Genomic DNA, 12862 nt, shown 5'->3' on the forward strand with positions numbered 1-12862 from the left:
GCAGCACAGATGAGAAGTGAGTTTTATGTATCAAATTCCCACCGTCGAAGCTGTTCACATCCTCTCCGCTGACATTATCAACCCTGAGGGCTCAGTTGCCAAGCAGGTCACAGTGTGCTTCAAATCACTCCCAGACGCCTCTTTCTCACAGACGCAAATGAAAAACAGAAGGGGCCCCCTCGACTTCCTGGAGCAACCAGTACGATGGTGAAATAAACCTCCTTGTTTCTTACAGTGAAGATGGAAATTGATTTATTGGTTGAAGCAGCAGCATCAATGACAACAAACATTGTATGAATTCCATTTTCTAAAGATTATTATGAATTGCTCCAATGGATAGTGGTAAAAAATAAAGGAAGTAGCCTACAGATATTCCCTGTTCTATTGTACACAAGTGTGCAAAACACTCCAACTAAAGAAGTACAAGTAATTGTACACACAGCACACTCACTCATGCTAACTCACAAACACACATGTTTACATGTATTCACATATCAAATAGTATAAGGAAGTAAAGTTTGTGGTAGTGGAATATGATTTCAACATAAAAACAAGTAGTTTTGTGAAATGCCTCTTTTCACTTCCTTGGCGAGTGTTATGCTTCGTTCACTCTACGAGCGACACAGCAACAGGCTACAACTAGTCATTTTCAATAGAAGCCGATGATAAGAAGCTACAAACAGTCAGTCGTTGCGGGACTGATTAACTTATTTCAGCGCTCCAATGACGCTGTCAACCAATAAAATGTTTTTGTTTCACCCTGTTTCGTTCCATCTAAGAGAAGGCCGTTAGCCAGTTCTCAGTGCAATTTGACGACATAACTGCGTCAACTAGCGCTTGAGCAAAACTTCCACGGTGCCTCATCAATGTAGCTAGTCAACCTTTGCCGCTTTTGTTGCTTTTGTCGTTTGAAATGTGTGCATAGCATAAGATGGGAAGATTAATACCACTCACATATCTGTTTGTTAAATATAAAGCAGCAACAAGCAGCCAGTTAGCTCTGCTTAGCATAAAGACTGGACGCATAAGACAACGGCTAGCTTGGCTCCGTCCGAAGGTAACGAAAGCTGCCTGCTAGCACCTATAAAGCTCAATAATGAACATGTTATATTTTGTTCAGGTTTTTTGCTGGTTGACTACAGCAAGCGGCCGGTTAGCTGCTAAATATACCAGGATCTCTGCGGCTACAGTTAGCTGCTGGCTGTAGCTAACCAGAAAAAAACAAAACACTAATTGTTGATTAAACACTTAAAGGCAGTAAGTGGGTTTTGTCCCCCTCAGAGAACACCGTAGAGTTTCCTTTTTCTCCAGTATTTATGCTAAGCTAATCCTTTCTGGCTGTATATTTATATTTAGTGATATTCTTCTCATCAAATTTTTGGGGTATTTTTCCAAAATCTCAAGCAATTCCTTTGATATTTGGAACGTTTACCACTGCCATTAAAAACTCATTGGCCTATGTCATTACACAGGTAATGTTGTCTGAGTAAAATATTTATCATTACTGCAATATAACACTTTATAAAAGTGGACACTATACATACATATATATATATTCCATTGGTTATACAAGCATAAAAGTCACAAGTATTGTTGAGTATATTAGTAAAATTCACAGTGTTTAGAGAAAAGCTCCTTTCTATTCCTCTCTAATACCTGTCCATTTGGTCTATGGTGATATCAGACATGTCTTAATGCATTACCTCATATTCATAATTGGCTTGAAATGTGCTATGAGTTATACCTTATTCACTTTAAAACATCCAACCCTGTACTTTTGACGTGATTCTGTGCTGAAATATTTCATTTTTTGATTAACAAGCAGTTTTTTTTAATGTCTGTGATCATTGTTACACTAAAAAGAAATGTTGTTTGTTTTCCCCCCCCCAATGAAACGATTCATCTTTCTGTTAAGAGACATTTTCGCTCTTTACATGATTAATCAGAAACGTTTTTTTTTGTCAAGCAGTGGGAAGCAAATTAACTTCAAAATGTTCTTCTAATTATACCACAAAGCAGCTCAATGAATAATGAGTGTGAATAAGATACACTGCAAAACCACTCGCATGTTTAATGGAAAATTCATTTTTGTTCGAGTCGGTAACATGTTTTCCACCATCAATGAGTAGCGAACTCAGGGGGACAGCACATACTCGTATCTCATCATTCCCTCTGACAGCGAGCAGTCTGCTTTTTCCTTCCTGTAGCTTGGTGCATCCTTCCCAGTAGTGCTGCCCTTTACAGGAATAGCACACGTTGCCACTGATTGAGAGTAATTTATAGTCACCGTTCAGCTGCATCCTGTTAAGAGTCCTCATTCTCCTCATCCCGCTGTCCCCCTTCTTATCTCACGCTACAGCGTCACTGTCCGTGGGTGTGGGAATACAAGGAGTTTGTCGTAGGAAGTTTAGCCCCCTGAGGGGCTCCGGGCAACTTCAGAGCATTGTGCGCCAAATCCATTATTAGTTCCTTTTATCTCCAGTTCCTAATCCATCCCTGGCAGGCTCATTCGTTGCTTCAGTGGTCCAAAGGATGTGCATTTATTGTCTGAAAAAGTACTTTGTGATGTATATATTCTAGGGTGTGTGTTTGTTGTATTTAAAAAAAAAAGCTGCTGGATATATGGAAGTGCTTGAAAATAGAGATGAGATGAGTTGAGAGATCAGTCGCTGTCTTTCCTGATGCTGCGATCAGTGTGGACGTTGTTGGGCTCGGGGCTTTTACACTGGATACTGGTACCATTCATGGGTCCGATGCTGCTCAGCTGGTTGTCAGAATAACACCAGCAGCACAAACACGACTTGAAGAACATGTGAAGAGAGAGAGAAAAATTAGAGGAATAGTTCAAGAAATGATCAAATACAATCATTAGCTTTCTTGTCGGTGGTTAGATGAGAAGATTGATACCACTATTGTGTGTTTCTGTTAAATGTGAAGCTGGAACCAGGAGACCATTAGCTTAGCTTAGCATAAAGACTGGAATCAGGGGAAAACAGCAAGACTAGCTGGATCCAAAGGTAGGCAAATTCATTTAATTAACATATTGTATCTCCTTTGTTTGATCTGTACAAAAGCAGAAGTGTAAATCTGTCAAGTTACTGTTTCATGCCGAAATACTTTTTGATCCAGAGCAGTGACTTCGAAGCTATTGTGTCCCCCTATTTCCAGTCTTTATGTCATGCTAAGCTAACCGGCTGATGGCTGCAGCTATTCTCTAGTTTGCTCCACCACTTCCTTTAATGTGCAAACTTGAGACATGGTTTGTCTCCAGCCCAGGTTCGTTTGACATTTGCAATGTGTGACCTCAGCCCTCCAAAGTGAATACATAAATCACCGGTCTGCTTTTACATGTTGCTTAAGGAATGTCATCACCATCATAAGCCTCTGTGTCATGGACAAAAGGCCTGAGTTCACTGTTTGCTTTACTGGCCAGACTAAATCTGAAGTGCGTGTGTGTGTGTGTGTGTGAGAGAGAGAGATAAGTGAACATTTGTGTGTGTTACAGACATGAATATCCATCTGTTGTAGGAGAGTACTGTACCTTGAAGCAGTTTTTAAACTTCTTGCTGACAAAGTAGAGGATAATGGGGTTTATGCAGGAGTTGATTGTTACAAGGTTGATACTGAGGTGATCCACGACCAACAGCAAACTGAATAAAGGAAAAAAAGAAGTAAGGATGATTATAATTAGTTTTATAGAGAACCAAAGAGATAATTTAAACCTTTTTGGAGGTTTTAATGGCAAACACTTCTGGCAGAACAAGCCCTATTTCTGTTTTTCAGTAGGCATTTGGAAGGCCAAGGGAGTGGAAATGTTCTTAACCCACAGAGAAACATTAAGAAAACCTTTCAAAATCACAAAACAGTTCCACGTTGTGTACATTTGCATACTCTGTGTCCTTTAGAGAGTAACAATAACTCACTTGAACAGCTCACAGCGCATCTTATCATTCTGATAGTAAACCATCTTCTTAAGGATCCTGCTGAGGTGCAGTGGGAACCAGCAGAGGGCAAAGATAAGGACGAGGCAGAAAACGGCTCGGGCCACCTCCCTCCTCTGCAGAGAGAAACAACAGGTGTCATTCCACCATTAGAGAGGAGATGACAAAGTTTGTGTAATCAAGGTTAGAACCATAGGAATAAACACTGCTGACTGAGCCGATGGAATCTTACTCTTGAAAAAAGCTGAATCAGGTGATAAAGTCACATTACAAATGTTCTTGTGCTGTTAGTGAAATAAACACCTGGTCGTGAGTCAGTTTATTAGAGTTACAGGCTTGTTATTAGAAGTATTGTCCGACCTGTTTGAGGTGCTCACTGAGGGCTATCCGAAGGCTGCCATTCCTGCGGTTGAGCATCTCGCAGGTCATCAGAGTGTAGAACACAGCGGTGCAGGTCAGTGGTACACAAAAGTAGAAGCCAAACAACCACCAGTCCTTTGCATCTCTATAGAACTGCCGGAAAAGAAGCATATGATAAATAGTAAAATACATTTAAACTGAAATAAATGCATGACCTGTGTGACCCTGTAGCTACGTAAAAAATAAAAAGGGTTGAAGTTTTTCAAGCCACAGTTTCTGTCTCTCACACACGCCGTCCTAACTGCCCTTTTCATTTACTCTTCCACACAACTCCACCGTCTTTGACTCAGAATGATGATTTCAAAGATCTAAATGGACCTCACACAATTTTCTGTTAATTTTTTGTAGTTGCCCATTTTTGTATTGAATTTGAACTAAAGTTGATAGTTATTGAACTGATGTGCAGGTCTGATCCCAGTAATAAGAATCTGTGTTTTTGTAACTGAACCTGACCCAGACCTGAACCACCAGACCACTCCTGCACTGCGGGGCCTTTTCAGTCCATGTGAGTGCTACATGTGTGCATGCAGTGCAATAAGTCTGAAAAGATCCACTTCTGGCCCGTCTGGCGCTCCGTGGTTGTAAAGCCATATTGATAGTATGCTCTTTAGAAAAAAATCCCACAATTTCCCAACTCTACAAACTGGACTGAACCGTATTTCACAATTTCTGTGAAAGGCAAAAACAAGAATTTAAAGTTTGTGCATCAGCTCCAAACTTTGGCCTTATGTACCCACAAAATATAATTTGGTGGGAAAATCTTTCAAAGAAAATGTGCTATTTCATTGCTTCAATAATGCTGTTAAGAGGCCAGTTTTTCCTCAGACCTCAGCGTTGCATTGCTGATATCTGAAAGAGATTACTCCAATTCCGTACATATGGAATAGATGGACGCACATGTGGCTTAGCTTGAGGCCCCAGATTTCAGTTCTCAGTAATTGCACTTGGCCTGCAATCAATTACGTGCTCCAAGGATGTGAAAAGGTCCACAATCACATGGAGAGAGAAAGTACACACAGTTTATTCCTTAAAGTGATACTCCACTCTTTTTAGTATCAGATACTCACATACTGGCTTGGAAGGTCATTTTGTGTTGAGTAGTGGATTGATATAATAAGTGTCCTGTGTTTTGAATTATTCAAGCAGGAAATGTTGTAGGAGATTTATTTAACTGTTGTATTCTTGCTCTACCAATATATGCCCCTATAACCAGAATAACACATCATCGTGCCATTAAAAACACTCACTGACTACGAACAAACAACACGCCTTTAAGACAACAGAAAGATTAAGCTGATCTTGCACTTTCACTTTGAGGAGTTTGCATGCAGATGGGTTTCCTATATCTCATTAGTCCAGTAATGTTCTGTCTATTTAGTGCAAAATTCAACTACCCTTCCTACGAGTGACTTGACACAATGTACTATACAGCACATTGTGGCCTCAATACAAGCAACACACTGGGACACAAAAGCACAAAGCAGCCATTTTCTTATCCGAAAAATGATAAGAGAGGGATGATAGCCTACCACCATGAAGTCGGACTTGGGTTTAAGCAAGCAGGTGTGTATAGTTTGGTTCCTGTAGTTGAAGGTGTGCATGTCGAAACCGATAGCCTCCGGTATGGCCAGGAAGAACGACAGCAACCAAATAGACAGAATCTCGATGACTGTGAGCAGAGGGATGCCCACTCCCTGGACTCTGCTCCAGGATGCCACGGCTCTGTACCTGTGAAGGGCGGACACAGAGGTTAAACAGATGGAGGAGACGTATTCAATTGTTGGGATTAAAGTACAAATGATTAGGGGATAGTGATGTACTGCAGCAGGAATGGTCATGATGTTGCACTCCTGAGAATCAAATTAAAACGACAGAAGTATATAATGTAACACAATTACCACGTTTTTTTCTTTATATTAATTGAAACAGGGCTGCGGGAGTGCGGTGGCTTTCAGTCTGCGCTCCGTCATTAAATAGAAACCAGTAAAGTCATCATTTACTTTGTCTCTCCTGACTGACAAAGCTAACAACATTCTCCTCATGCATGGCAGCACACCAAGCACAACAAACTGCTCAGTCAGCAAAGAATATCAAAATGTTAAGAATTAATGAGGCGAGATGATCAATTGTTTATTTTGAATATCTAATATTTATATTTTTTGTGAAGCTTCCAAACAGACTGGCCCATGTTGGCAGAGAGGTCTGTCTGCCGGCTTGTGTTTCCCACAAACTGAATACTTGTGTGCTTGTTTGTTTCATTAATGGAAACCACTTGTCGAAATGTTTTAGTAAAATCCTGCATCAAGATTTTATGGCAAAAACAATATATTTTTCATGACACATTTGAATTTCTCTGTTGAACAACATGGCGGCATTTATATTTCACTAAGTGGTAATGTATCTACCTTTTTCTCTTCCTCCAACATTGAAAAGATACAAAAGAGACTCAAGTACTTATTACACACAAACACACTTAATATGCTACACGTTTCCTGGAAGCAAATGAGGAGCATCTGCTCTTGAACACAACTGTAAAGCACTGCAGTCTTTTCCTCATAATAGAGGTCATTAAATATGTCTTCCTGGTTGAACCTTGGAGCCTATTCATAGCAGGCAGGCAAGCCTCTTATCTCTGAAGTTGTGTCCAGTGCACAAAGTGAGATGACAGTGAGCTTCAGCACTTCATGATCATCATTTATTCATTAGGGAATTTCTATTAAGGTATTAAAAAATACTTGCCATCAAGATAATGCTTTTGATATTAGCATTAAATATAAAGTTTGCTGTTCAAATATCATATACTTGATGTTGCGTATATAATAAATGACTATAATAATTCCATTAGAGGAATGAAGAGCATCTCATAGAAGAGCTCATCACACAAGTTTTCAACGCAGAGGAAACAAATAGAAGAGCAGAGAGATACAGTAAATAACTTCCCAGTGACAATGCTTTCCCGAAAGTGATCATCATCTCAGCCAACCAAATCTTTTGTTTCATTAAACTGGAATCAAATCAAAAGTCTCTACGTCGCATAATAACCAAAGTTAAAGTTAACAGAAAATATTTGTGACAAATTGATCCAAAGCATGCTCTCTTGAGCTGAGTAAAAGATGGATGAATTGACGTTGTCCAACTCGATAGTTTTTTCCCCGATGATTTGAATAGTATCTGCTTTTTCAGCTATGAAAGAAAATATCTGGAACATTTCTTTCAGGCTTTTCAGGCTGGCTTTACAAGACCCGGTAACTTTAGAGGAAAGTTGCTCCTTTTCATATGTCTCTACGGACTGATAAAAGCACAAATTGAACCACCTTTATGAGAATGATGTCCAATAAGTTTTGGAGAAGGATGATTCTCTAAAACCCATTTTAACATTCATATTCAAACAAACACCACATCTTTAACAACATGCACAAAACACTACTAATGTATTTTGGGTCACTTTTTACGTTTACGCAGAGCAGGACTTTTGCTTTAACTTTTTGCTTTAACTTTTCGTTGTCAAAGCTCCTGATGGGACATAACAAAGCAGTGTGTTGTGTGAAAGCGCTGACCTGTCCACGCTGAGGGCACACAGGTTGAGAACGGTGATGCCCACAGAGGCTTTCTGCAGGAAGGGCACCATCTTGCACAGACACAGGCCAACAGGACTGTCGGCAAAAGGCCAGCGTGACGCCTGGAGCTGGGGGAAGAAGCACATATGATAACTGTCACATAAACACTTTTCTCAGAGGAAATAAACCACATTTGTAACAGATGTGTTGTCATTAAATCACTGTTTGGCTAATGTATCAGTGCAAACAAAGTAAACTATTTCAATAAAGTAATCTGTCCTCACAAGTCTTTTGGGAGCAGACTTTTTTTATCTCACTTTTGTTACTGCAAGCAGTCTTAATATCTATTTAAGGCAATTTCCCTGCAGATCGAGGGACATCAAAGACCTTTCCACGTCATCGTAACGTCAGACTGAGTTTAGTCTGACAAGGACCATATGGAGCTCATCAGCTGACAAAACTTTGCTCGACTTTTGCAAAACTTTCAAATCTCCTGCAAACATACTGCCTCTCAAAACGTACCGTCAAACTTTAACAATAATTCACTATGTTGTCACAAGTATCTCAGGGCCACTTCCACAACCTCTTTTGATATTACTTCCTTGAGAAAACAAGTCAAGGCCATGTGAAGTGAGACCTCTGTTTCCATCAAAGTGGTCTTGGCACGTTTCCCAAAGCTGAAGCCAAAAGAAGGACTTCATGGTGCTTCCTGGTCGTCATTGTTTACTTGTGCCGTTTAAGTTCAGGAGCACAGAAGAGCAGCAGAGAGAAAACTGTTTTGAGTGTATAAGTAGCTGATTACTTTTGGAAACACTGTCACAGCCCCGAGGAAGTGAACAAGGGGCTTCAACATGGTTTCAACGTTGTAGACGTGGCTCTTTCTTTGTTTGTGCTTACACTGTTCCCCTGATAGGTTTTGTGTTTCCTTTTGGCACATGTTGCTCTGCACCCAAAGTCTCGAGTTAATTCTAACCAGGTGGCTTTCTCATTTTTCTCTTGTAAAATGGCACATTGGAAAGATCAAGTTGACCGATGACTCCCTTTTGTTATCGTTCTTGATTATTATACAAAGCGCAACACTATTTATTGGTGAAAATCAACCCAAGAAAGGAGCCCGAAGAATATTTTATCATCATTAAACACGTCGTTTAAAGGCACAATCCGTAGTACAAAAGTGAATAAATGTGTTGTGAGTCACCAAAAATCAAAACCCCAAATTGCCCCATGACTGTTGCTGTCAGAGAGATTGACAGATCTTTTGAATACATTGAAATTTAAGCGTTTTCTGAGACTGTAAAAGTATCAGTAAATCAGTAATGCTAATAAATACAGGAATAAAATAAGCCAACCTACACAGCGTTAGTCCAACTTTTAAACCTCACTTTTATTTGTATAAAGCATAATAGATGGGGCTTTAATGAGGAACTGAGTCCAAAACTCCTCAAGTGATTTATCACTTTAGTAACACAGGGTACTTTTTTAAATAAATAAAACCTTGAGATATGGGTCAGTGACTAATGTCCCAGGTCAACATAAGGCCACTGGCATGTGTGACTACAGCCTGATTCAAGTGTTTATTTAAGCCAGCCATATCCCTGCTCCTCTCATCACTAAACTGCCCACACAAAGGAGATAATGGCGTCCGACTGATTACACTTTCCCGTCTATTTGCACGCTCCCTTACACCCCTTCCCCCCCGTATTCCCATCTATAATATTCCACTTTATCTCTGCGTATCACCTCCATTGTTGCTGCATTTCATCATATCGACACAACAAAGCTCGGCTTTCGAAATGACGTCAACACTTTAATGAAACATGCATCAACGGAGTGAAAGTTGTACCTTGTATACATTGATGGGTATATCCGTGATTATGTAGATGAGGTCCCCCAGTGCCAGACTGGCAATGAGGGCATTTGGCCCGTTCCTCATGCACTTGTTGTGGTATATAATCCTCAGCAGGGTGGCGTTGCCGACCAGGCCGACCACAAACACTATAATGGAAATGACGGTGTTGATGTACTTGAAATAGCCATTAATCGAGGTAGCTACAAGGCACGCCGGCGGTCCTATCGGCCTCTTTACAACAGTGTTATTTCCAGATCCCACAGCTTGTGCCTCGGCCCCCGGGCCCCCCAGGTGGAGGCCGGGCCCTGTGCTGGGACTGGCGGTGCTGTAGAAACCCGGAGACTGGAGGGTGGAGTGGACGAGAGAGTCTGGGAGAGAGTCCTCTGCTTCAGCTCTGTTTATCTGGCACATTCCTCTAGCTGCCATACAGGCCATTAGCACCAACACATGAACAGCTGGGTTGCCCATTATGGAACACATTCGGCGCTTTGATTTCACTGATTGAAAGACGGTACCAATCTATCTCTAATGAGAAAAGAAAACAAATAACAAGAAGAAAAATTGGTTATTGACAAATGACTCGCCAGCAACTTCATCATATTTGGCCAGCAGTTCAAATCTAACCAAAGTGGAATATTATATATCAGTTACAAGAAAGTTAAACGGCATTACTGTCCTTTCAGAAGCTGTGAGGAAGTTAAACAGCTTCTTCTAGACTTCAAAAAGGTTTTGCCACAGGGGCACAGATGGGAGATGCCAGGACTAGTTAGAGTCACACAGTTCAGGATGAGGCAGCAGAGCGCATTGGGCATCTTGTTTGTTCTCAGTCGTCCCTGGAAGAGGGAGTCGTTGGTTCTGGCTTTGTGTCAATAATGTCGTAGCTACGCAGTGAAGCTTCTTCTGCTGTTTTCACAGTGAGCCTAATGCGTGTGTTTGCAACTGAATGATTTCCTCGGTTTTGCATTCTCCCTCTGTTTCTAATTTAGAAGGGTTTAAACATGTGGTTACAAATCAAAGAGTTTCTTTTTTTTTTTACTTGAAAGAAATGCTGCGGGGCTGATTTCCTTTGTCAATGCAAGCATGAAAGGTTAAAATAAAAATCAGATGAACATCCAAATCTACAAAACAAAATACAAACTGTAGTTATACTTTGGATTCCCCTTTTGGGTCTATACTTCACCTTTACTGCCTCCACACATGAAAAACTACAAACTTTCTGGACAAAATCAGAGTAATTCCCTCCACAAAACTCCTGGTAAAGAGCAGATAAAGTTTCCAACTGTCAGATCGATAGAGAAGCCCTTTTCATCATGTCACCAGCACAAGCAACTCTTATAGCCCAGAGTTCTTCCTGTTCAAAGTCCCAGCTGTCACCAAGTACACAAAGAACAATTTAGCAGCCAGCCCTTCAAGTAGCATCACAGTTTAGCATCAGCATGACACTGCTGGGATCTGTGACAGCACGCAAACTGATCTATCCATAAATAATAAATACATTTGGTTTTCACCTACCGCTTCTAAAATGTCTGCCTGGCCCCCTTGAAAACCGTCAGGCAAACTTTCGGCTGAAGCCCCCAGACATCTGTATCACATCACATGAGTAATTAACGCACTATCAAAGCCGCACCGTATCCCACTTGGTTTGAGCAATGCACCCGTCTGCTCTGAGGTGCCTTCGCATTATGGCTCAGAGTTTCCTGTGGAGAGTTTGCAGTACGTCTCTGTGTGTGTGTGTGTGTGTGTGTGTGTGTGTGTGTGTGTGTGTGTGTGTGTGTGTGTGTGTGTGTGTGTGTGTGTGTGTGTGTGTGTGTGTGTGTGTGTGAGAGAGGTTATGTGTATCTCTGCATGTGTTTGTGTGTGAGACACTTTGACTGGGTGGGATAGTAAATCTCCACCTCCCTTTGGTAACAGACTGGCCCCCCTGCTCCCCTTTCTCCTCTCTCTCAGAGGCACCGCCTGCTGACAGTCATCTCCAAGGCACAGCACCACACATACACACACACACACACACACACACACACACACACACACACACACACACACATAGGGGCGAGGGCATCTGGGAGCCCAACGCCCCTCCAATCTGCCCCTTTCCTTAAATCCTTCCTACCTTCTCTTTCGATCCCTCTCTGACTCCCATGATGTCTTGTATACATTACATGCAACTGTTTCCTCACACGAGAGGCAGCAGAGATTAGATGGGGAGGAAGGAAATCACGGGGAAGTCAGTGTCCATGTTGTGATGTTACAGTTTGTTTCCCTCAGTTGAGAGGAGGGGAAACCGAGACGGGACGTGGGAGCTAACCATAAGCTTGCCTTTACTTTTACAGACTAACCGCTGTGTGGGTGGTCGGACCACATCACACTTTCTTACTCTTGCTAAATGTGAACTTCCCATGCAGAGAGTTGTAATAAAGCTTTATGGAGCTGTAAAATGTGGATAATCACTTGGTGCTAAATTAAAACGTGGGGGAAAAGTGGCTAAGTCTAGATGAGCTTCCACTTCAATTACCAAACATGTAAATTACTAAATTAGAAAAACCTAGAAATGCCAATGAATTGGTTTTGCTTGCATGCGAAAACAAAACAAACAGAGACTGAGGACAGGCAGTGCTCTGTGAGATGACTGAATGTCTGAAAGAAGAAGGCAGTTCAATGTCAGGAGAGAAGAGTGCACCTACATCAGTGTCCATTATGGATTACAAAATGGACCATTTATCATGATGTGCGCTGAGAGCAGGAAGAGGGCTATCAACGACACCACAATCCGTCTTTCCCACTGACAAAGAGCTGACACAGCAACTGCTTAAAGGGGAAAACCACTCAATTAAAAGAATCATATGCTGTCGCTCGTGGCTGGTAGAATTCTGTACATGTTAGTTAAAAAACAGCAAATGTTCCACCTTGATGTGATCCGTTGAGAATAAATAGATTTTGTGGGCTTTGCCTTTACATCGAAACAAACTTCAATATAGTCAACCTAACATTTTTACTTTTTTCAAAAGTGATCAATTCTAACCGGATACATTTATAATCACCTTTAACACAGTTTTCCACGACCACAATATGTGACAGTTTATGGACATTTCAACACA

At 41.2% G+C, this 12862-nt stretch overlaps 1 protein-coding gene across 1 annotated transcript; it reads right to left on the bottom strand.

The window, feature by feature from the left end:
• Positions 1 to 263: 263 nt before the first annotated feature.
• Positions 264 to 11405, bottom strand: ednraa (endothelin receptor type Aa). Its single transcript, XM_079159701.1, has 8 exons — positions 11280 to 11405; positions 9762 to 10292; positions 7919 to 8046; positions 5891 to 6089; positions 4302 to 4454; positions 3924 to 4057; positions 3542 to 3650; positions 264 to 2800 (listed from the first exon to the last, which is right to left on the bottom strand). The coding sequence occupies exons 2-8, from the start codon at positions 10245 to 10247 to the stop codon at positions 2663 to 2665; spliced, it is 1347 nt and encodes a 448-aa protein (XP_079015827.1). The 5' UTR covers positions 10248 to 10292; positions 11280 to 11405; the 3' UTR covers positions 264 to 2662.
• Between the last annotated feature and the right edge of the window lie 1457 nt (positions 11406 to 12862).

The sequence above is a fragment of the Pholis gunnellus genome (genome assembly GCF_910591455.1).
Source record: "Pholis gunnellus genome assembly, chromosome: 5".
Lineage (NCBI taxonomy): Eukaryota > Metazoa > Chordata > Actinopteri > Perciformes > Pholidae > Pholis > Pholis gunnellus.

Bases quoted from the DNA above. Each gene is read 5' to 3' on its own strand.
- ednraa (XM_079159701.1), bottom strand. From the start codon at position 10,247: ATGTGTTCCATAATGGGCAACCCAGCTGTTCATGTGTTGGTGCTAATG. The intron at 8,047-9,761 runs GTACAACTTTCA...TTCTTCCCCCAG, and splicing joins TACCCATCAATGTATACAAG to CTCCAGGCGTCACGCTGGCC. The intron at 4,058-4,301 runs GTCGGACAATAC...TTCTCTCTGCAG, and splicing joins TCAGTGAGCACCTCAAACAG to AGGAGGGAGGTGGCCCGAGC.